Here is a 25116-nt window from a genome sequence, read left to right as displayed (position 1 = left end):
AAGATCTTTGCGGTCTACTCTTCGATCTTTCCAACCAGGGTTTCCTCTTTGTATCCTCTGTCCAAGAAGTGTTGTTTTAAAACTTCAGCTTGTTCCTCCCATCTATTATGGTTCAAGCAATTTTTCCTTATTCAAAGTAGTTGGCCTTTTGGAATGTTTGTTTTCCACATTTTGTGGTGGCAGCTTAAGTTTAGTATATAGAAGATTTTATAGTTTAATATTGCAGTTCACTGTCTTGATTCACCTCTGCCTTTTGGCGTTCTATCCATACCAGAATTGTATACACATACACATATATACATACACACATACACATATATACATACACTCATACAAACACCTTTTGATCCCTTCCCGGTCCAACACCTTGTCATATACCATATCCCTTTAAATCACTGTTAAAACATTTATTGCAATATATATATATATATATATATATATATATATATATATATATATATATATATTTCTCAATAGAAAAGCATAGTGTAATTATCAAGAAGTCATACAAAAAAATATTCCAATTCTAAATCCTTAAAAAGGTGCTGCTAGCTGTCATGACAACACATCTGTGTCACAACCAAGGAACCGAAAAAATAAAAAAATAAAGAAAGCTAGGTTTAGTATGTTAATATATAAGTTATTTTTAAATGAGAAGATGTTGAAATTTTTATGAAACCAAATAGATAAAGAAGGTCATGAAGCAAGATAAATACACATGTGAGGATTTAAGGCAACCTTAGGCTAAAGACAGATAAATAAGAAAAAAAACATTTCATCTGGCAAAACTATGGCCTAGTTTCCATTGAGGTGGTAAAGTTTGGAAACTGGTGGTAACATAACACATCTCCATAGACTTTAATTGGCCTACATTCATGTTTTTTTACCAGTTTATAAAATTGACCACATCAATGGAAGCTAGGCCTAAGTGTTAGATCCGTGGTGGCCATCCTAGGACTAATTTTTATTGAGGTGGTAAATTGTGTAAACTGGTGATAAAAACATTATCTCTGTTAAAGTCTATGGAGATTTTTTTATGTTACCACCAGTTTCTAAACTTTACCACCTCAATGGAAACAAGGCCTCAGCTTGTGCCCAGCTGAATCCAATGTGTATAATATAATAATGATACATTTATATGGATGTACTGTTAGCATGTTTTATTAGTTATAATTGAAAATGTACAATGTATGGCTGCTAAACTTTGTTACCGCATACTATAATTAAAATAGTTAACACGCAGTTCTTAGTTATTTATTAATTAGTTATTGCAGTGAAAGTATAAAATATAGGTCTGTTGTAGTGAAATATCCTAAATAAAACACGTTAATATAGAAAATAAATTTATTCAGTGCTATTTTTTTTTCATAGATCAAATTCTGGGACCAGGAAGAAAAGACATCACAGGTGAGAAATTTAGATTTCTGAGCATTTACGGGCAATAAGATGTCAGTTGAGTTGAATTTTGCAGTAATAGGAACGCTACATAGTAGCATATTGGCTGCAAGCATTCAATCAAAATCATGTTGCACAAAATTATAGGGTAAAAATTAAATTATAGCAATAGCTATAAGTGTTTATGAGATCACAAAACAATATCAGCAAAAACATCTCAATCCTATATCCATTGTATTTTAAACAGTCAATAAGCTGTTGCTACCTTTATACTAGCTCAACGCTGGTAAAGTTTTTATACTACAAGCCACTACACTTAAAAGTTGAGCAGAAGAAATGAAAATATATCCCATATATTGTAAGGCTATGATGATTCACATGTAAATTAATAATACATTAACTATAAATATTTGTAAAATATTTCTATGCTTTTAAATGAAAGTTTTGTGACCTTATTTTGTTTTGAACAGTATGCAGCTGCCTATAGACTCAATTACACTTAGGCCGTGCTTTTAGCTTCTGTTTAGTTATTCACTTATTTTTCTAGTATATATAAATGTATTTCAGTGGGATCTAGCATCATTTAGTGATTGAATAGGTGCTGTTTTGGGAACACAACTGGTGAGTTCCCTTTTTTTGTGCTGTCTGGGGGTAGCTGCTATTGTTAAAAAAAGCAAATATAACAGACTGACGCTCTCATTGTGAGATAATTTGGCTAACTTTGACTTTCTACTAAAAAATTAAGCCCATATATTTTTTTTCTTTATGTTTGTGTGTCATGATATCTAATTCTGAGAAAATCATTTGTTATCTGTACCAGCTATTCTCATATCAATTTTCTATAATGCTAAAAGAGTTGGTTGTGTAAATATTTTCTGTAAGGTTTGTTGTAATGGGCTCATCTCTACATTTTGTTTTCAGAGTGGTTAGCAGTGTGTATTTAATTTGTATTTTTGTCAATGTGATCTTCTTATTCAATTCTGACGTTATTGTAAATTTATTAGGACAAGTTGTATATCATCCTTTCCCTATTTCTACTATTTCCTTTCCTAATGCAGCACTTACGTCTCTTTCTTTCTTCTGAAATATTCCTTGCTCCTCTAAGCATTCACTATTTATTCCTATAATAAAGAAATCCTCTGTTGATCTAAAGTCACCCAGTAATTGCAGTCCCATTTCCTGCATCCAAAGTAATAGTATAATTAAAATACAACCCTCTAACTTCTATGTTTATTCAAAACCCCATTTAACCTGTTACAGTCAGGCTTCCAACTTAGAAAAAAGAACTTTCTAAGGTTACTGACTGCTGAAGCAATGGCTAATTGTACTTTGTCTTATAGACGTCTTATGCAATGCCGTACCCTGCAGATTTGCGGCCAATCAGCTGCTAGCAGGGGGTGTCAATCAGCCCGATCATATAGAATCCGGTGGATTGAAGACCGCAGCCTCAGAGGCAGCGGACAAGTCTGCTTCATAACTGCTGTTTCTGGCGAGCCTGAAGGCTTGTGCAGAAGCAAGGGGAACAGGGGCCATCCGACCCTTGTTAAATCGACCCCTTAGTGTTTCTTTGTGTGACACACACATGTTTTCACAGTCACTAGGTTCAGTCTTAGGTATCTTGCTATTCTTCATCTTTATGTCGTCATTTGGAAAATATGTGCATATGTGCCCCAGTTCCATTACAATGATGAAATTCAATTATAGCTCTCTTCTTCTGATATCTCTCCTTCCTTGCTTAGGTCATCATCTGCCTATCTGCTATTTCCATTTGGATGCCCCCTCATCATCTTTAACTGAAAAACTAGTTTCCTTTTATCCCCACCCACCGGCTATGAATTCCTTACCAGAAATCTAAAAGTGTATTACAACAATTATTTCATTTCACTTATGTTGTCTTTAGAACATACATGATTTTACACTTTTGTTCAGTCCCCTATATCCACTATTGTGCCAAGCCTTACAACTGTAAATGTCATGTCTAGAATTAGCCTGTTCCTCATACAAGACTCTAACAATATTCTAATTCACTATTCTTGTTTCTCTTTGATTTCTGTAACCCTTCCTTGTTGACCTTTTCAAATCTCACATCTCCACTATTCTATCCTGTATGAATGCATATGTCAAGCTCTTTTACCTGGCTTGCCATTAAAGTTCAGTCGCATTGCTCTTGCAGTCCTTACACTGGTTCTGCCTGTGTAACAGTTTCAATTTAAAAATTCTGACTTTCTTTTTAAATCCCATATATTTCCATCTACTGCCCTTTTACTTATAATCAACATCTCACTTTAATTGTATCACTTTCTCATATTTATTCTTTATTTATTCTGTGCTATAAATAATCTATGAAACTACCTCACTCGGTGACATTCTTTCCTACCCTTTAACAGAGATGAGGTAATACCTGTAGCATGAATGTAGAACAAATGTTATCAATGACATTTATTTCTTCTATTGACAATTTATGCAGAATGACTATTTTAAAAAATGTTACATTTATGTAAACATTTAAATGTTGATTTTCATAGAGTTACACTGAATTCAGTGAAAGGCAATACAAATTAACATGTAATGGTACAGGCAACATTTGAAATTGTGAATGTATCATGTGATATAGCAAATGTAAAATTTGTTAGACATAATAAATGTCAGTCAGCAAGATTACGAGTTTTGCGTTATGGCTAGGGATGGGCGAATGTTTCGCAAAATTCGAAAAATGAAACAAATTTTAACACATTCGTTCAAATCGAATTTCGAATGTATACATTACATTCTAACATTCGATTTTCAAATGTTCGGTTTCGAAATTTATGATTACATTCGAAAATATTATTTTCGGAAAATTCGAATTTATATTTGTAATAGTATTTCTAATGCTTTCATTAAATGTAATATTCGAATTATGCAATATTCTATATAGAAACGTTCAAAATGATATATTTGTATCTATTATGTGTCAGTTTACTAGATTCCCTCCCTACCACATGAACTATTGAACTTCTGAATAGTATTTGTTAAATAGAATGTTAAATTCGAAATTTCGAATGTGGACATTCGATATAATTATAAACATACAAATTCGAAAGTGACATTCGAAAACTTTAAATAGCATTCGATTATAGAATTTTTAAGAATATTCGTTCTTATCAACATTCGGATTTATAATTCGAATTTCGGTAATAACATTTGTTCTAACATTCGAAATTCGAAAATTTACACATTCGTCCATCCCTAGTTATGGCTTATAACGCTCCTTTTTCCGCTGCTATTACGAGTCTTGTAGGTATAGCTGTACCGCACACTTTTTTGGCCGTCACGCAACGTAAACTACCGCACCTTTCCCTTTTCAATGGGATTTCCATAGCGCCGGTATTACGAGTTTGCCTGTCTGACCAAAAAGTAAGCAGTACAGCCTATAACTACAAGATCTGTACCGCCACCTGAAAGTCAGTAGTTATGAGTTTTACGCTACAAAGCTGTAGCATAAAACTCATAACTAAAGTGTTACAAAGTACACTAACACCCATAAATTACCTATTAACCCCTAAATCGAGGCCCTCCTGCATCGCAAACACTAAAATAAAATTATTAACCCCTAATCTGCCGCTTCGGACATCGCCGACACTATAATAAACATATTAACCCCTAGACCGCCGTACTCCCGCATCGCAAACACTAGTCAAATATTATTAACCCATAATCTGCTGCCCCCAATGTTGTCGCCACCTACATACACTTATTAACCACTAATCTGCTGTCCATAACATCGCCGCAACCTACATTACTGTTATTAACCCCTAATCTGCTGCCCCCAATGTCGCAGCCACTATACTAAAGTTATTAACCCCTAAACCTAACCCTAAGTCTAACCCTAACGTAACCCTAACACCCACTAACTTTAACATAATTCCAAATAAAAATTACAATTAATACCTTAATTATTCCTATTTAAAAATAAATAAATACTTACCTGTAAAATAAAACCTAAGCTAGCTACAATATAACTAATAGTTATATTGTATCTAGCTTATGTTTTATTTTTATTTCACAGGTAAGTTTGTATTTATTTTAATTAGGTTGATTAGTCAGTAAATAGTTATTAACAAAAATACATAAAAAAATACATAAAAAAAAATAAATACAAATTTACCTGTGAAATAAAACCTAACCTGTCTTACAGTTAAACCTAACATTACACTAAAATTAAATAAATTACATTAATGAAATAAAATTAACAAAATTACAATAACAAAAAACACTAAGTTACACAAAATAAAAAAGAAATGATCAAATAGTTAAACTTATTACACCTAATCTAATAGCCCTATCAAAATAAAAAAGCCCCCTCAAAATAATAAAACCCCTAGCCTAAACTAAACTGCCAGTAGCCCTTAAAAGGGCCTTTTGCGGGGCATTGCCCTAAAGAAATCAGCTTTTTTACCTGGCAAATAAAAATACAAACAGCCCCCCAACAGACTAACCCCCGAAGATCCACTCACAGTTTTGGAAGACCGGACATCCATCCTCATCCAGCTGGGAGAAGTCTTTATCCAAGCGGCAAGAAGTCCTCAACAAAGCCGGGAGAAGTCTTCATCCAAGTGGCAAGAAGTCGTCCTCCAGGCGGGCAGAAGACTTCATCCAGATGGCATCTTTTGCATCTACACTGAAGGTTCCCTTTAAGGGGCGTCCCTTGAATTCCGATTGGCTGATAGCTGATAGAATGATTGGAACAGCCAATAGAATGTGAGCTCAATCCCATTGGCTGATTGGGTCAGCCAATAGGATTGAAGCTCAATCCTATTGGCTAATTGCATCAGCCAATAGGATTTTTTACCCTTTAATTCCGATTGGCTAAAAGAATTCTATCAGCCGATCTGAATTCAAGGGACGTCATCTTGGATGACGTCCCTTAAAGGGAACCTTCAGTGTACGGCTGGGACCGTATGAAGAGGATGCTCCGCGCTGGATGTCTTGAAGATGTAGCCGCTCTGCAAAGGATGAAGATAGAAGATGCCGCTTGGATGAAGACTTCTCCCGACTGGATGAGGATGGATGTCTGGTCTTCAAAAACTGTAAGTGGATCTTCGGGGGTTAGTGTTAAGTTTTATTAAGGATTTATTGGGTGGGTTTTATTTTTAGCTTAGGGTTTGGGCAATGTAAAAGAGCTAAATGCCCTTTTAAGGGCAACGCCCATCCAAATGTCCTTTTCAGGGCAATGGGCAGCTTAGGTTTATTTAGATAGAATTTTATTTGGGGGGTTGGTTGTGTGGGTGATGGGTTTTACTATTGGGGGTTGTTTGTATTTTTTATTTTTTTTTTACAGGTAAAAGAGTTGATTTCTTTGGGGCAATGCCCTGCAAAAGTCCCTTTTAAGGGCTATTGGCAGTTCAGTGTAGGCTAGGGTTTTTTTTATTTTGGGGGGCTTTTTTATTTTGATAGGGCTATTAGAGTACAAGTAATTTGTTTTTATTTTTGATAATTTCTTTTTTTATTTTGTGTAATTTAGTGTTTAATATTTTTTGTAATTTAGATAAATGTTTTTTTTTTATTTAATTGATTTAATTTTATTGTAATGTTAGGTGTTAGTGTAACTCAGGTTAGGTTTTATTTTACAGGTAAATTTGAATTTATTTTAACTAGGTAGCTAGTACATAGTTAATAACTATTTACTAACTAGTCTGCCTAGTTAAAATAAATACAAACTTAGCTGTGAAATAAAAATAAAACCTAAGATAGCTAGTCTGCCTAGTTAAAATAAATACAAACTTAGCTGTGAAATAAAAATAAAACCTAAGATAGCTATGTAACTAAGGTAAGTATTTAGTTTTAAATAGGAATTATTTAGTTATTAATAGTAGGTTTTATCTAGATTTATTTTAATTATATTAAAGTTAGGGGTTTTAGGGTTAGGGTTACGTCAGCTTTAGACTCAGGGTTAGGTTTAAGGGTAATATATTTATTTAGTGTTAGTGATGTGGGAGGCCAGAGGTTTAGGGGTTAATAACTTTAGTATAGTGGCGGCAGCGATGTTGGGGGGCGGCAGATTAGGGGTTAATAAATGTATGTAGATGGCAGCGACATTGGGGCGGCAGATTAGGGGTTAATAAATTTCTGTAGGTGGCGGCGACATTGTGGGCGGCAGATTAGGGGTTAATAAGTGTAATGTAGGTGTCGGCGATGTCGGGGGCAGCAGATTAGGGGTGTTTAGACTCGGGTTTATGTTAGGGTGTTAGGTTTAAACGTACATTTTCTTTCCCCATAGACATCAATGGGGCTGCCTTATGGAGCTTTACGCTCCGTGATTGCAGGTGTTAGGCTTTTTTTTAGCCGGCTCTCCCCATTGACGTCTATGGAGAAATCGTGCACAAGCAAAACCTGCTCAAAACAGCGCTGGTATTTGTGTGCGTTATGGAGTTCAACGCAGCCATATTGCCTGCTAATGCCGGGTTTTTGCAAACCTGTAATAGCAGCGCTATTAAAGGTGAGCGGTGACAATAACTTGCAAGTTATTAGCGAGCCACTCATAACGCAAAACTCGTAATCTGTCTGAGTGTTTGTTAGGCTAATTTGTTTAGCATTCAATCTTTTTATAGAGGTGCCCACGGCCTGATGATCAAAAATTTGCCTGCATTGAAAGAAATTACTCAAAATATCATTTTTTTTAGACCTCATACTGCAATGTAGTTGTTTCTCCTTCATGCGCAGAACTCTACATAGCAAGATTAAAGGGACAAGAAAACCCCAACAATTTATTTCATGATTTGGATAGAACATACGATTGTAAACAACTTTCCTGTTTACTTCTATTATCAAATTTGCTTCATTATCTTGTTATCCTTAGCTGAAGGAACAGCATTGCACTAGTGGCAGCTAGCTGAACACATCTAGTTAGCCAATCAAAAGAGACAAATGTGTGCAGGCACCAATCAGCAGCTAGCTCCCACTAGTGTATGGTTTGTGCATATTCTTTTTCAACAAGGGATACTAAGAGAATGAAGGGACTTTAAAAGGGTCTTAAAATGATTTGCTCTATCTTACTAATTCAGTTTAATATTGACTTTCCTATCCCTCTCAAGATAAAAAGTTCCCTTTCCAAAATTCTTTAAGGGACCACCCAAAACTGACAAGACTTAGATAACTAGAGCATTTTTACATCTTATCTCCTTCACATACAGAACCTGCATAGTGAGATAAACATCTCTCAAAGTAAAATTTGTGTTTCTAAAATTCTTTGAGGGACCTCATTGTACTGACGCGCATACTTACATCATCTCACCTGAGAGGCGAGATTTAGATCCCCGGGCTCTAAGGCCGCAGTTCTAAAACATTTCCCATTACAAAATGTGGTTTTCCACTCCAATACTCGCAGGGGAAGCCCTCATGGCATTCTATAAAAAAGTGTCTGTCCCTGCGAACAGAGAGATGTCCCCCATACAAATTATGAGCTCTCTGCTAGTTAAAAGTTCACAATCGAAGGCAAAGTACAGAGGAAGAAACTGGCATGTTTTAAAACCTGAATATTACGCTTAATACAAATCAAATTACGTTTGAGTTTAAGTTTTTTTTTATAAAATACGATATTTGGTGAACAATTTAGTTATGAATTTTGATGCACCTTGACAATACAATTTGTATATTTTTATGTGAATGGTTCAATTTTTCATTTTGTAAGATTTTAAAATTACGAATTTTATTGTGCACTTTTGTAATGTATGCATCTCCTTCCCATATGAAAATGCAATATACGCCCCTTAGTGAGACACCCTGTTTTCAGGGTAAAAAGTGGCTTTATAGAATTCCACCAGGAAAATAGAAGGGCTGGCAAGCATTTTTATAGAATCTCATCAGCCCAGAGACCTTTTTAGAATCAGGGCCTCAGAGAGGACCTCTAGCAATGCAGAAAAACAACCCCAACACTTTAGAAACATGTTTGAGAAACTGGTTCTGTAAATTGGCATAATTATTAAATATTTGCGTGCCTGTTTTGGTACGGTAGATTCTCTAGATAAAACAAAATTGCAATGTTGCAAATGCCAAGGGGCTTTCCAGGGTAATCCCTGGTGTTCTTAAGGCATGGTCCAGATATTTCATCTAAATCTCCACCGAGCAGCTTGAATTTTATAACACACAATTTCCTCACAAAGTATCTCATCTAACAAGTTGTGTCTTGCAATTCTAAAGTTGATGAGGTTGTCTCATTTTTATTTTATTTCTCCTGAACTTTTTTTTTTTTTAAAAAATGTTTTTGAGCATTTGTTAGAGTGGGTTGTTTTATAGAAGTTTTTTAAATTTTTATTATTTGAATTTGTTTGTTTTGTAAAGTTTTGAATGTATGTCTGTGATGCCGGTATCCTTGATAATGGAATCCTTTCTGTGCAGCAAGAAGTTAACTGTTGCGAGATAGAAGCAGCTCCATTGATTATAAAGAACTTCCCACACCCTATGAATCTCAAAGTTTTTTCCAGAGAGATATTAGTTTTACAAACAAGTTTTATTGAATCTAAACCAATGTCCCCACCTCACGCTCTTAGGTAAAAAAAAAAGTTGAACTAGAATATCTTTATTAAAGTGCAAGCAGTGCAAGTGTCACTAATATAACATCTTAATTAAATAATAAACTTACTTTAGTGTATACGTTTGCTTTTTTACCAAATTTCTCTTTTTCATAAAGGTTTCTTACAATGGCATGTTTGTTTATTTTAAGGTGTCAAGGTCATTGATAGATCCATTGCTTCTGTCTGGTGTCAGTTAATTAAGGTTAAATGGTAGTTAAAGTGAATGTAAAGTCATTCTGGCTGCTAAACACAGCATTAAAATGCATTTGAAAATAGGTATACTTCAATTGATGATTGTTGTAATAAATTTGTATTTACCGAGTATTTTGTATTTAGATAGCTGTGATCGTACTTTTAATCCTCTGCCCGCCATCTTTGATGATTGATTGACATAGTAGGCTCGATCTAGTCAACCAATCAATGAATCCACCTCGAGGGGACCAAACCTTTTTCTCTACGTCATGCGTCCGTAATGTGCTTGCATTAGGGCGCTGTTCTAATACTGATCTCAGGACGAGTTCACATTTTGCGCATGCGCTCTTCAACGATTTTGGGTCTTAGTAATTTATTCCCCAATTTTGGATCGCAAGGTATGTAGCGATCGTACAGGGGCTGGCTCAATCGCTGCTGTACTGTCTTCAACAATAGTATTCAATGAATGTATTCATTCATTGAATACTATGTTACTATACAATTATATCGGCGTGTAATGCATGCGCAGATGTGCCGATAGCCAGGAGCGCGCATTTCCTCTACGTAAACAGTGGGTGGGACCGCTGTATATGTAACATGGAATAAAATCAGGAAGTTGCGGATGGGAGGAGCTGGTCCATAAAACGGACCAAATTGGTAATAAAAGTATATTTATTTTACATTTAAAAAAAAAAAAAAAAAAAAGTGGCGGTTTGAATTAAACACCAAAAAGCAAATAAGATAAACGTTCAAAGTAGAGAAAAATTTACATTCACTTTAAGAGAGGAAAAGATGAAAGTAAAAGATTTAGAGGCATATTTAAGAAATGTCTTGTGGACCTGATCCGACATTTAACATTGCACCAGCAGCTCACAAGAGCTGCTGGTGCAACGCCGCCCCCTGCAGACTGGCGGCCAATATATATATGCATATATATTATATACATACATATATTTATACATGTGTCCCTATGTAAAAGCACTTTTGGCCCATTTTTTTTCTTCTAACACCTGACATCTCATATCTTTAAGCCCTTATATTTTTTTTTTGCAATTTTTTAAAATAACGTCTATTAGATATTATTATTTTGAGTGTAACTGTACTTTTAACTAAATTTTTGATGTGTTTTGTGACACTTTTGTGAATCGCGTAACAGAGCTCTGATCATTCTAGCATAAATCGCGATTGTGCTCATGTATTCGCATTTTCTTTCCGCTGGTAATAGGGGCAGAATTTAACTTGCGTTCAAACTTCCACAAAAACCCGAAATTGCTTATGTGTAAATGATAGCGGGCCACTAATAATCTAGCCCTATATGTTTAGTCAGTGCAAGAAGGATAAGGGGGCAAATAGTACTTACAGTTGTGCTCATAAGTTTACATAGCCTGGCAGAATTTATGATTTCTTGGCCATTTTTCAGAGAATATGAATGATAACACAAAACCTTTTCTTTCACTCATGGTTAGTGTTTGGCTGAAGCCATTTATTATCAATCAACTTTGTTTACTCTTTTTAAATCATAATGACAACAGAAACTGCCCAAATGACCCTGATTAAAAGTGTACATACCCTGGCGATTTTGGCCTGATAACCTGCACACAAGTTGACACAAAGGGGTTTGAATGACTATTAAAGGTAACCATTCTCACCTGTGATCTGTTTGCTTTTAATTAGTGTGTGTGTATAAAAGGTCAATGAGTTTCTGGACTCCTGACAGACCCTTGCATCTTTCATCCAGTGCTGCACTGAAGATTCTGGATTCTAAGTCATGGGGAAAGCAAAAGAATTGTCAAAGGATTTGCAGGAAAAGGTAGTTGAACTGTATAAAACAGGAAAGGAATATAAAAAGATATCCAAGGAATTGAGAATGCAAATCAGTAGTGTTCAAACTCTAATCAAGAAGTGAAAAATGAGGGGTTCTGTTGAAACCAAATCATGGTCAGGTAGACCAACTAAAATGTAAGCCACAACTGCCAGGAAAATTGTTCGGAATGCAAAGAAAAACTCACAAATAACTTCAGGTGAAATACAAGACTCTCTAAAAACATGTGGTGTGGCTATTTCAAGATGCACAATAAGGAGGCACTTGAAGAAAGATGGGCTGCATGGTCGAGTCGCTAGAAGAAAGTCATTACAATGCAAATGCCACAAAGTTTCCCGCTTACAATACGCCAAACAGCACAGAGACAAGCCTCAAACCTTCTGGCACAAAGTCATTTGGAGTGATGAGACCAAATTTGAGCTTTTTGGCCACAACCATAAACGCTACATTTGGAGAGGAGTCAACAAGGCCTATGATGAGAGGTACACAATTCCTACTGTGAAACACGGAGATGGATCGCTGATGTTTTGGGGATGTGTGAGCTACAAAGGCACAGGAAATTTGGTCAGAATGATGGCAAGATGAATGCAGTATGTTATCGAACAGAACCCCTCATTTTCCACTTCTTGATTAGAGTTTGAACACTGCTGATTGGCATTCTCAATTCCTTGGATATCTTTTTCTATCCCTTTCCTGTTTTATACAGTTCAACTACCTTTTCCCGCAGATCCTTTGACAATTCTTTTGCTTTCCCCATGACTCAGGATCCAGAAACGTCAGTGCAGCACTGGATAAAAGATGCAAGGGTCTTTCAGGAGTCCAGAAACTCATTGACATTATATACACACACACTAATTACAAGCAAACAGATCACAGGTGAGGATGGTTACCTTTAGTAGCCATTCAAACCCCTTTGTGTCAACTTGTGTGCATGTTATCAGGCCAAAATCCCCAGGGTATGTAAACTTTTGATCAGGGTCATTTGGGTAGTTTCTGTTGTCATTATGATTTAGGGTTAAACACAGTTGATTGATAATAAACGGCTTCAGCCAAACACTAATCATGAGTGAAAGAAAAGTTTTTGTGTTAACATTCATATTCTCTGAAAAATAACCAAGAAATCATAAATTCTGCCAGGGTATGTAAACTTATGAGCACAACTGTATTTAAATGACATACAGTTAGTGCCATCATTTTAGGATTTTTAATCTAGAACATTGTAGACCTTCAATTTGTATGGAAATGGTACTATATGAAAAGCAGTTTAATATATGGATGACCAGAACTGCTAAAACCTAAACATAGTCTTTAGCTTGTATTTACATTGGATTTTGTATAAATTATTTATTTTTCTATAAGCATAGATGTTTTTTCATTGAATTAAAATTTATATTTTATACTGAGCATGTGTGGCAACACCTGGCAGTGCACACTATAGAAAACCTATTGGATGGCAGGTGGTCACCTTGTGGTTGGCTGAACTACCTATTACTGATTTAAATAAAAAAAAGCTGCAGGGGCAAAAGAAGGACTAATCTACATAACTGAATAAATGGTATTTTTAACATTTAAGAATACAGTGTTGACTAGAAACTACATAACTATCATAACTTTCAAGAACTCTAATAACTATCGGCTAGATTATGAGTTTTGCGGTATAAGGGGTGCAGTGCTCACTTCCCTACAGTGCCGGTATTACAGGTTTTCATAAACCCGGCGTTATCAGGCAAGAAGTGAGCGTAGAGCATAATTGAGCTCCATACTGCACTCCAATACCAGCGCTACTTAAGTCAGCGGTGAGCTGGTTTTACGTGCTTGTGCACGATTTCCCCATAGACATCAATGGGGAGAGCAGGCTGAAAAAAAGCCTAACACCTGTAATAAAGCAGCATAAAGCTCCGTAACGCAGCCCCATTAATTCCTATGGGGAAACTAAATTTATGTTTACACCTAACACCCTAACATGAACCCTGAGTCTAAACATCCCTCATCTTACACTTACTAACCCCTAATCTGCCACCCCCGACATCGTCGACACCTACATTATACTTATTAACCCCTAATCTACCGCCCCGACATCGCCGCCACCTACATTATACTTATTAACCCCTAATCTGCTGTCCCTAACATCGCCGACACCTACATTATACTTATTAACCCCTAATATCCCGCACCCAATGTCTCCGCAACCTACCTACACTTATTAACCCCTAATCTGCAGCTCCGGACATCGCCGCCACTATAATAAACATATTAACCCCTAAAACGCCACACTCCTGCATCGCAAACACTAGTTAAATATTATTAACCCCTAATCTGCCGCCCTTACATCGCCGCCACCTACCTACATTTATTAACCCCTAATCTGCCGCCCCCAACGTCGCCGCCACTATACTAAAGTTATAAACCCCTAAACCTAAGTCTAACCCTAGCACCCCCTAACTTAAATATAATTAAAATAAATCTAAATAAAAATTACTATCATTACCTAAATAATTCCTATTTAAAACTAAATACTTACCTGTAAAATAAACTCTAAGCTAGCTACAATATAACTAATAATTACATTGTAGCTAGCATAGGGTTTATTTTTTATTTTACAGGCAAGTTTGTATTTATTTTAACTAGGTAGAATAGTTACTAAATAGTTATTAACTATTTACTAACTACCTAGTTAAAATAAATACAAATTTACCTGTAAAATAAAACCTAACCTGTTTTACACTAACACCTAACACTACACTACAATTAAATAAATTAAATAAATTAAATACAATTACCTAAATTACAAAAAAAACACTTAATTACACAAAATAAAAAAAGAAATAATCAGATATTTAAACTAATTACACCTAATCTAATAAGCCTATCAAAATAAAAAGCCCCCCCAAAATAAAAAAAAAACCCTAGCCTAAACTAAACTACCAATAGCCCTTAAAAGGGCCTTTTGACTGGCATTGCCCCAAAGAAATCAGCTCTTTTACCTGTAAAAAAAATACAAACAACCCCCAACAGTAAAACCCACCACCCACACAACCAAACCCCAAATAAAATCCTAACTAAAAAAACCTAAGCTCCCCATTGCCCTGAAAAGGGCATTTGGATGGGCATTGCCCTTAAAAGGGCATTTAGCTATTTTTCAATTGCCCAAACCCTAATCTAAAACTAAAACCCACCCATTAAACCCTTAAAAAAACCTAACACTAACCCCTGAAGATCCACTTACAGTTTTGAAGTAATATACTGGCTCAATGTGATGACAATTACAGTTTACCTATATATAAATGTGGTATAAATAATGTAAAAATTAATAGTGCAATAATAAATAAAGACAGAAATTGTCAGTGATATGAAATTATTTAATGTAATTTATACTGATATAAATCCGGATTATGTGTATCCGGACCTAAATGTCTATATAATCATTGGAACACCGCCAGATCCACATTCACCAAGATATAACATAACAATTTCAGCATTTGACTTTGGTATTTACACATTAACAAAAAGAAAAAAACACAATATTAAAACTATGATTTTCTCAATGGCAGTTTTAAAATTCACAACCAAAGTTCCACTGTTCTTCTGCACCACATACTTCATAGAATATGTGGATTGTTATCATTTCAGCCACAGAGAGAGTGAAGACTAAAGGTTATGAGTACTGGAGTATAAAGGAATATGAAGTAAACAAGGGGGAAATCTTAGTGAAAAATCTAAAAATTAAAATGTTTGAATTGAACTGATGGGGTAATAAGAGTGTATGAATACACGTAGACATAAGGTTAATATTGTTAATTAGATTAGCAGAAGCATAGAATCAGTGTGCTCATGGTAAGGAATCTTAAATGGTAAGGAGACAGTATTCATCTTGGGAATATAAGGATTTGGCTTGTTGTTAGTAGTGGAAGTATTAGTCAACATATTTGTAATTGGTTTAACTATGCATATATTTAAAAATCGTTAGGAAAACTGAGATAGTAGACCAAGTATAAAAGCTGGATAATATATATACACACACACAAATATATATATATATATATATATATATATATATATATATATATATATATATATATATATACTGTATATATATATTTAAATTTATTGAATAGAGTTAGATGTTATTTTACTAAATTAGTTTTTATTTTGCTTTGTACTTCATTTCAGTAACATTTTTGAACACATAATTAATCTACTCTCTGAGTTCTGTATTATATCCCCATACATTCAGCAGTTGTTTTCATTAATGTACAAATAATTAAATAAAAAGAAGAGAGACTATAATATAAAAAAACACAGCGAAGGCTAATGTGTGGGAAATGGAACACAAACATAAAATCTGTATTCAGCATACTTATTTTTCCTATCATCATCCTATCCTTCTGAAAGAGTTGGGCGATTTCTTGTTGTGTTGGGTGGTAGCCCAGTTTTCTCATGGAACACTGCGTGTTTTTAATAATGTTTATTATTTCTTTTCTATTTAGTACTCTGTTGACTCATTGTAATTACTGGCTAACCTACATATATCACCTTACTTTAAAACCAAAACAGCATATGTTTTTGTGTTCTGCCAAAAATCATGATTTTTATATCTAGCGCAATTTACAAATAAATGGCATGAAAAATTTGTTTACAATTCAAAAGTAAAAAATGTTCAGTTACGTGGCCTATGTATAAAGAGAGATGTGAATGAGAATAAAGTCACATTTTGGGGAGGTAGGCAGACTAGTTGTTGGGGTAGTATGCCAGACAACATGGGGCATATGTATCAATGTGCGAGTGGACATGATACAAAGTAGTGTATCATGTCTGCTGCACATTGATAAATACCGACAGCATACGCTGTTGGCATTTATCATTGCACCAGCAGTTGTTGTGAACTGCTGGTGCAATGCCGCCCCCCACAGATTTGCCGCTAGCAGGGGGTGTCAATCAACCCGATTGTATTCGATCAGGTTGATTTCGGTCCGCTGCCTCAGAGAAGGTGGAAAAGTTATGGAGCAGTGGTCTTTAGATCGCTGCGTCATAACTCCTGTTTCCGACGAGCCTTCATACGGAGCTTGATTAATATGCCCCCATGTTGAAACCTCTGGTCAACATAGCTGGAAAGGTTTACACATTATAATAGTTCTTGCTAACCTCATCTCAAAATGATATATATGGAACCAAGCAACTAGTTTCACGTTTTTTTCTTTTCTTGATTTTTCTGTAGATCCAGGAGCCTAAAGAACAAAAGGAAAGACAAAAATAAGGACAGAAAAAGGTACGAGCTCATATGTCTTGAAGCATGTTTAATTTATTTTATTAGAGTACTGTATAGCATGGTATGTATGTTAGGTCCTTTGCTACATTTCATGAATACCTAAAAAAAAAAGAGATTTTTCTATAAACGTTGTTTTGATTATTGCTGTTTTAAATTTAAATAAATGCATTGCATAAGATTTATATTCCCTTTCTTCTTTTATTCGTTGTGCTTCTCTGTTATGCATGAGTTTTAATATGTGGGGTGCTGCTCCAGGATCATTGAAGAGTCATGGTTCCCAACGTTATTTAACCACATAGAGGACACATTACTATGGAAGCACAGATATAGGACTGTCTATTTTTATCAACTTGTTCTTCGATATCATGGCCAATGGGTCAAAATGTTCTAAAAATTATCTTCTTTTCAAGTTGTCAGTTTTGTGATTTAAATAAAGTTGTATTTTAGGTTTACATTTTGCTTGTATATTGACAGAGGGCAAGTGTCAAGGAAGCACAATTCTAGAGCTACATAATTTGCAGTGAAGAAAGCACATCCATGGGTGCTTGTTTTTCTAATTATGGTTAAAGAAGTTAAAATTAGGATTAAAATTCCATTTTCTATTGCCTGTTTCAAACTACATGAAAAATACACTGCTGAGAAACTATTGCTTCCCAGAAACTCGTTACAACCCACAAAATTTGAGCTCCTATTTAGCATAGTATTAAAAGATAAAGGCATGTAAAACACACAAATATGTGCTTATATATTTTATTATGAGATTTGGGTTACTGAAGTATCTCATGTTTTTATTTATTATGATCTGACAGGTCTCATAGTGGGTCAACAACACGGAGAACCCATAGACACAGCAGTTGTAGTTCCCATAGTGCATCACCTTCCTCTGATTACAGCACCTCCAAGTCACCAAGCAGGTAGGCCTCAGGCTCATTTGCCTATATGTCAAATAATGTTGACGCTTCCTTCATCACAACTTTAATGTCAGAAATCATGTTACATGTCAATAACATTTTCTTGGATATGTTCCTCACACACTGGAATCCCTCCCTTAGTTTCTAGTTAGACATTGCATAGACTGCAAATCCATTCTACTCGCTTTCTATGGTTTTTACTCTTCTTGTTTATATTTCTAATATATGATCTCTTTATACTTTTTCTTGACTCTTACATCATACATAAAAATATCTCCTCTCCACTGTTCAAAGTTGCAGATCTCCCTCAAGGCTAAAATGAAATGTGCTTATTGTCCTATGCTGCTTGGAACACTTTTACTATGTTTAAAGCATCCTCTTCAACAACCTTTAGGTTGCATTTAACAAAATCCCTTCCTGCTGAAGGCATTAACATTGTTTTCTGGTAAAAAAACAAAAACATATTTATGGCACATAGGGAAAGCTCTTACTCAAACTCTCACATACTGTATGTCTGCAAGCCTTTTCACAGTTAAGTAGGTTGTTAGCTATTCAGGACGGGGGCTTCACACGCATTAGATTATTTTGTGAATTAAGGTCTCACAAGCAGTTAAATCATTGTGTATACTTGAAGACTCATGGAAGTCAAAATTAAAGTTTAAAAAACAGTTTTATCTCTTTCCTTTGGTGTCATTTATTGACATGTAGCTCTTTTGCATTGCATCATACTCTGGTAGGTACAGGAGTATAGATGTCTCTACAGCAATACATGTATAATATAAACCCTTCTGCCATGTAGCGCTCAAGATATGTGCATTCTCATGAGCCTCGTTTGCTCCATGAACAGCAGCTAAGTTTAACATAGAATTTCGAGACCAAGAGATAAATATTATAAAATGTTGTAATATTTTAAGATCATAATTCTCATATATGTATTTTGATATGTATTTATATAATCTGTACCATATTAGTTCAGTCCACACAATTCTACAATATTTACAGACAGAGTCTGGATGACTTATGTGATTCTATGTTTTTTTTATTTGCAGACAGAGTCCGAAACACAGGCAGGATGACCGAAAACCTTCTAGTCACAGGTCAAGTCGCAGTCCGTCATCTTCCTGCACCAGCCACAGCCGATCTGCCACCCCACACCAGAATGGGCACAAGAGTGGCAGTCACAATGGGCAGCACAGTCAAGAACATGGCACACTTCTAGAGAAACATATGGATGTATGTACCCTTTTAAGACTGTCTCTTTAACCATTTTTTGTCTTTTCTTTGTATTGGTTCTGGTTCTTGTTTTTTTCAGCTGGTTTTGTGCACTGATATTAACTCTACCTATATTACATTCAAAATATAACTTTAAAACTTACTGCCTGCTTCTGATATTGAAATATCATAGGCCCATATTTGTTTGTTTATTTTTTTTCATGTCACACCCTAAAATTGTTTCATTTACACATCTAAACAAACAACATCCCCCATGTTTACCAAGGGGTAAAATACTATAATAATTGTTTCATCCACTCCTACTCGTGTACTTAATAATTAAGACTTTTTGTGACATACCATTAGGGTATATACCTAAATATCGATTTTGCCATCAGATAGTGCTTTAATGTATATAATAGTGTGAGTGTCCAATGCCATTCCACCAAAGGGGGCACACAGAGCAAATTAATAACTCAGGTAATTTGCCAATTGAATGCATCTGGATTCACACAGAGAGATCCTCAAAGGGACATAAATGTATTTTTGTTAAAGGACACAACCCTGTTTAAAGTATTAGAAGCTTTTCCAGCAAAGCTCTTTAAAAAATATTCCACTTTCCACACTCCCATGTAATTATTAGTGTGTATACAATACAATGGCCAGCGATATCACTTGACGTTACCAGCTTTTATAGTGAATGTCCTTCTAGACTATACAAGCATGCATGGTGGCATATGTACCAGCACATGCCCTTTGCCCATACCTTAATGGGACAGTAAAGTTATAATTAAACTTTCGTGATTCAGATAAAGCATGAACATTTAAAGCAACTTTCCAATTTACTTGTGTTATCAAGTTTGCTTCATTCTCTTGGTATCTTTTCTTAAAGAGTAAATTAAGGTAGGCTCATACGAGCACAGGAGTGTGCACGGCTTTAGTACTCTATGGCAGCAGTGTTTTGCAACATTATTTGTAGTTTTGTTATACAATGTTGCAAAACACTGCTGCCATAGAAGACTAAAGATGTGCACACTCCTGAGTTCTTATGAGATTACCTATTTTCAATAAAAGACACCAAGAAAACAAAGCAAATTTTATAACAGAAGTAAATTGGAAAGTTGTTTAAATGTGCATGCTCTATCCGAATCATAAAAGTTTAATTTTGATTTACTGTCCCTTTAAGCAGCTTTTGTGGACACAAAGTATAATTATATTTGAGAAATTCAATGCAAATACATTTAATATATGTTAAATGCAACAATATTCATTTAAAAACTACTTTAATGTCCAGTGGAGCCCTGATATGCTTAAAACCCTAGGTAAATTGCTTTAAACTCTTTATGTACAGCAATGACTGGAGTTTTAGTACCATTTTTTTTTTCTATATTTCCATTGTTCCTATAACTATTTTTTTTCCTATCTTCCAGTTAGTTACTGACGTACAAATACAGCTGAGAGCAATGCTGCATTTAGTACAGTTAAACAAACTACAATTAATAGCAATTTCTTTTAACTTTGTTGTCTTTTTCCCCTAACAAATGTACAAATACAATATGTCAATCCTAGGCTATCTTTGCCTTTGTATTTATTATACTTTTATACATTAAAAAATATTCTTTAAAAATTAGTAATTTCCCTTGCTTGGCAAAAATTCTTAAGTTAGTAAGTACAGCCCATAATACCTCTGTCTTTTGTTTTTTTGTATTAACTTAAATGATCAAATAAGCACACAGGTTAGTGTTAGTTAAAATAACAAGAACTATGAATATGTATTTGACTTGCACAATATCACTGTATGTCACACTGGTCCTTAAAGGGGCAGTCTAGTCAAAATCAAACTTTCATGATTCAGATAGGGCATGTCATTTTAAGCAACTTTCCAATTTACTTCTATTATCTAATGTGCTCAATTCTTTAGATATCCTTTGTTGAAGAAATAGCAATGCACATGTGTGAGCCAATCACACAAGGCCTCTATGTGCAGCAACCAATCAGCAGCTACTGAGCATATCTAGATATGCTTTTTCAGCAAGTGATATCAAGAGAATGAAGCAAATGAGATAATAGAAGTAAATTAGAAAGTTGTTTAAAATGACATGCTCTTTCTAAATCACGAAAGAAAAAATTTGGGTTTCATGTCCCTTTAAGCATTTAAAGGGCAAGCTGATATTGATATGACAGTGCTACACTATTTTCATTTCTAGTCACTATGGTGATCACGTCTTGTGTAAAATTTCTCTCCAGGTTAGATATTTTCAGGAACAAATATTGATCAGCCATAGTTATTGTATTTAAAAAGAACAGTAAATATGCTGGTAAATAATTGCTCACATTATAATAGTAATTCTCATTAAAACATCTTTGCTAAATGTTATATTTATTTAGATACAAATCAATTGGTGAGATGGAAGAAATTGCCCCTATAGAGCCTGGAATTCAAGAAAATATTAATATATAATATACAGTATATATATGAAACATAAAATAAATCTAGCTAAGCCTTTCAATCCAAGCACAGTTCAGCAGGGGCCCTTTTTAGATATATGTGCTTTGATACAATAGTCTTCTAGACTTTTCAACATAATGAAGTACTAAATGTCACACTTATATACATTATTTTTGCTTTCTCTGCCATTTAACCTATCAAACTGTAAGGCTGTCATATTCAATAGAGTTTTTATATAAAACAAATTATGTTTGTAATAAAAGTGCTGCACAAAATGTTATCCAATAATATGTCCTACAGTACTAGTATATTATTATATCACCACTAATGCCATCCGCAAATTCCTAACTGAATGCTATATGCTTTTAAAAATCCCTGCACATTTTATATGTCAAAGTCTTCTAGGTTTAAATATAAAAACGTTTAAAGGCTAAACAAATCAAAAAGAGATATACAGTATTATGCTTCTTGTATTTATTAATGTTGTCCGACCAATACTGATTATTTTGACCTGCTGAATTATGCAGCAAGACTTTGATAAATAAAACATGTCAATTTTAATTATAAAATACCCGTTTTCTAATTTTGCCATCATTATTATTATTATTATTATTTTTTTAACTTGTTTGCTTTCATTTTTCGTGATTTTTGTTTTGTTCTTAATTTTCTCTTTTGTTTCATTCTGTTTCTCTTTCTTGTGTACCAAACTTTTGTGTCTTTATTGTGTCATATTCTTAACGTCTCTTAACTCATTTCTATCTTGTGCCTAAATAATTAATCCCCTTAACTGACTGCACCATATTAGCTTTCATGTTTGCGTAGATTTTACAAAGTGCATTATTAAAATATATATGGTTGAAGTTAGTACATCTTCCCTCATAATTTTAAATCCCTTTTTCCGTGTCTGAGCTAATCAACCTGTATATAATGATACTCATGTTTAGTATAATATAGAAAAATCTAACCTAGATTAATTTCTTTTTTTTTAATCCCATCTATGTTTTTCTTTAGCCTCTCATTTGAAAATGCGGTAATACTTTGACTGTTTTTTTAGGGAGCAGTGATTTCATTAGTGTACGATTTACTCATGTCTTCATTTTTCTTTACATAAACAGAAATGCAGTTTGAATCTTTTTCTCTTTATTTTTCCTGTGGTGTTTTAGATTTTTTGCTTTTGTGTGTTTGTCATTGTGGGCCTATTTAGTAGTAACAAAGAAATATGATTTTTTTTTCATACAAATGTATATTTTTCTACTTCATTTAAAAGGGAAGATAACTGGATCAATGTTTGTTTTACACATATGCAATACAATATTTTCTTAGAGGAAATTAGACATTTTTGTTTTGCTGCCTTGGAAAAACTAAAGATGCAAAAAAGTACTGTAAATGGTGCAGCATGTAAATTATTTTCAACAGTACATTTCACTAACTATTTTTGTGATTAGGAATTAATGTTTGATGCAACTGAAATACAAAGCAAGGGGAAGGAGGTCTTGACAAACACTAGTTTTATCACTTTCTAGAGCCATGGAGAGCTCATCTTTTTAAACGGACAGGATCATAATATGATTATAAAGATGCCAAATTTAGATATGATTAAAAAAAGCTTGTTTTATCATAAACATTTTATTTGTTTATGATAAAAATCATGCTTATTTAAAATCATTAAAGGGACAGTCTATACCAGAATTGTTATTGTTTAAAAACATAGATAATACCTTTATTACATATTCCACAGGTTTGCATAAACAACACAGTTATATTAATATACTTTTTACCTCTGTGATTACCTTGTATCTAAGCCTCTGCCGACTGCCATTTTATTTCAGATCTTTTGAAAGACTTGCATTTTAGCCAATCAGTGTACTCTCATAAGTAACTCCACAGGCGTGAGCACAATGCTATCAATATGGCGCACATGAACTTATGCCCTCTAACTATGAAAAACTGTCAAATGCATTCAGATAAGAGGCAGCCTTCAGGGGCTTAGAAATTAGCATATGAGCCTACCTAGGTTTAACATTCAGCTAAGAATACCAAGAGAAAAGCAAATTTTATGATAAAAGTAAATTGGAAAGTTGTTTAAAATCACATGCCCTATCTGAATCATGAAAGTTTAATTTTGACTAGACTGTCCCTTTAAGCTAAAATGTGGAAAATGATATTGCTAAAAAAAAAAACAATGTCCTGTAAGACAACTGTTGTAGGAAGATTAAAGTGGACAAACTATAGAGAGTTTTAGAAAACAGAATATGTTTAAGCAAAAATGCTGAATTTAATATAAGTACAACAAACTGTGACAGTAATAGTCAAAGATGATTGTTATAGCTTCACTGTGTCAAAGTAATACTAACGACTACATAAAAATGAAACACTGGCAATATCATATGAAACTATAGCAATAAAGTTTCTTTAAATGGCAAAATAAATTATAATAATAATTGATCATTTTTCTAACTCCATGGTGATTTTAGTGTTTGACAATATCAAGGCAAATTAGAAACACACCACTAGAATGGAATTTACTATGATGTCAAGGGTTTAAATGCTAGGAAGTTTGCTAAACATTTTTAAAATCTATATATGCAAAGATAGATCTTTTTTTTCCAGTTGAAATCAATGGACGATAAAAAATAATAATTCTCTAATACTGTATGAGGGCTTGGTTGACTTCCCTTTTAAATAGCAGATGAGATTTTCATTTCATTCCGGTTGGCTTCCACATCATTTTCTTTATTTTCTCTTTCTTAAACGTTCTCTTTCCTGGATGTCCATCTTGGTGGTATAAGTTCTATGAAATGTTTCATATTTGTTTGCTAGTGACACTGCATGCACGTTTAATAATAAAACCTAAAATGCTTCATAAATGCACCTTCTCACCTCCTCTTCCACAAAATATCCAACAAAAGGCATAAAAAATGGCATTGATATGATACATTAAATTGGCTTATGTATTTCATTAGAAGAACAAAATTAATTTTTATCAAAGGAATTTGAACCACATTACTAAAGAGTCATTGTCTTTTTTCCTCATTCTGCACTCCAAAAATGGAGATTATTATTTTTTTTTCTTTTTACGGTTGCATTGCTGTCTCTGACCATTTAAGAAGGTAGGTATATGTCTGCCTCTGCACGTTCACATCTGCAGATGAGCTTGTTGAAACACATTTTACAGTAGATAATTTCGTACATAGATGTGTATAAAATATATATATTTTAACATTATATCAGTTTAACGCCCTGAGTACAAGTGAATATTTTTGTGTCGGTCACAAAAAGACAATTACTTTCTAATAAAATTACAACTTAACTCTTGT

General features: G+C 34.2%; 1 protein-coding gene across 1 annotated transcript in view; it reads left to right on the top strand.

The window, feature by feature from the left end:
• SRRM3 (serine/arginine repetitive matrix 3) overlaps nucleotides 1-25116 on the top strand; it is a 352152-nt gene that overhangs the window by 277090 nt on the left and 49946 nt on the right. The window contains 4 exon segments of the mRNA XM_053707414.1: nucleotides 1372-1407; nucleotides 17177-17227; nucleotides 18037-18141; nucleotides 19188-19371. Coding sequence (XP_053563389.1) covers nucleotides 1372-1407; nucleotides 17177-17227; nucleotides 18037-18141; nucleotides 19188-19371 — 376 coding nt within the window.

Source organism: Bombina bombina, chromosome 3 (genome assembly GCF_027579735.1).
Source record: "Bombina bombina isolate aBomBom1 chromosome 3, aBomBom1.pri, whole genome shotgun sequence".
In the NCBI taxonomy this organism is placed as follows: Eukaryota; Metazoa; Chordata; class Amphibia; order Anura; family Bombinatoridae; genus Bombina; species Bombina bombina.
This window is presented reverse-complemented; position numbering and strand designations above follow the sequence as displayed.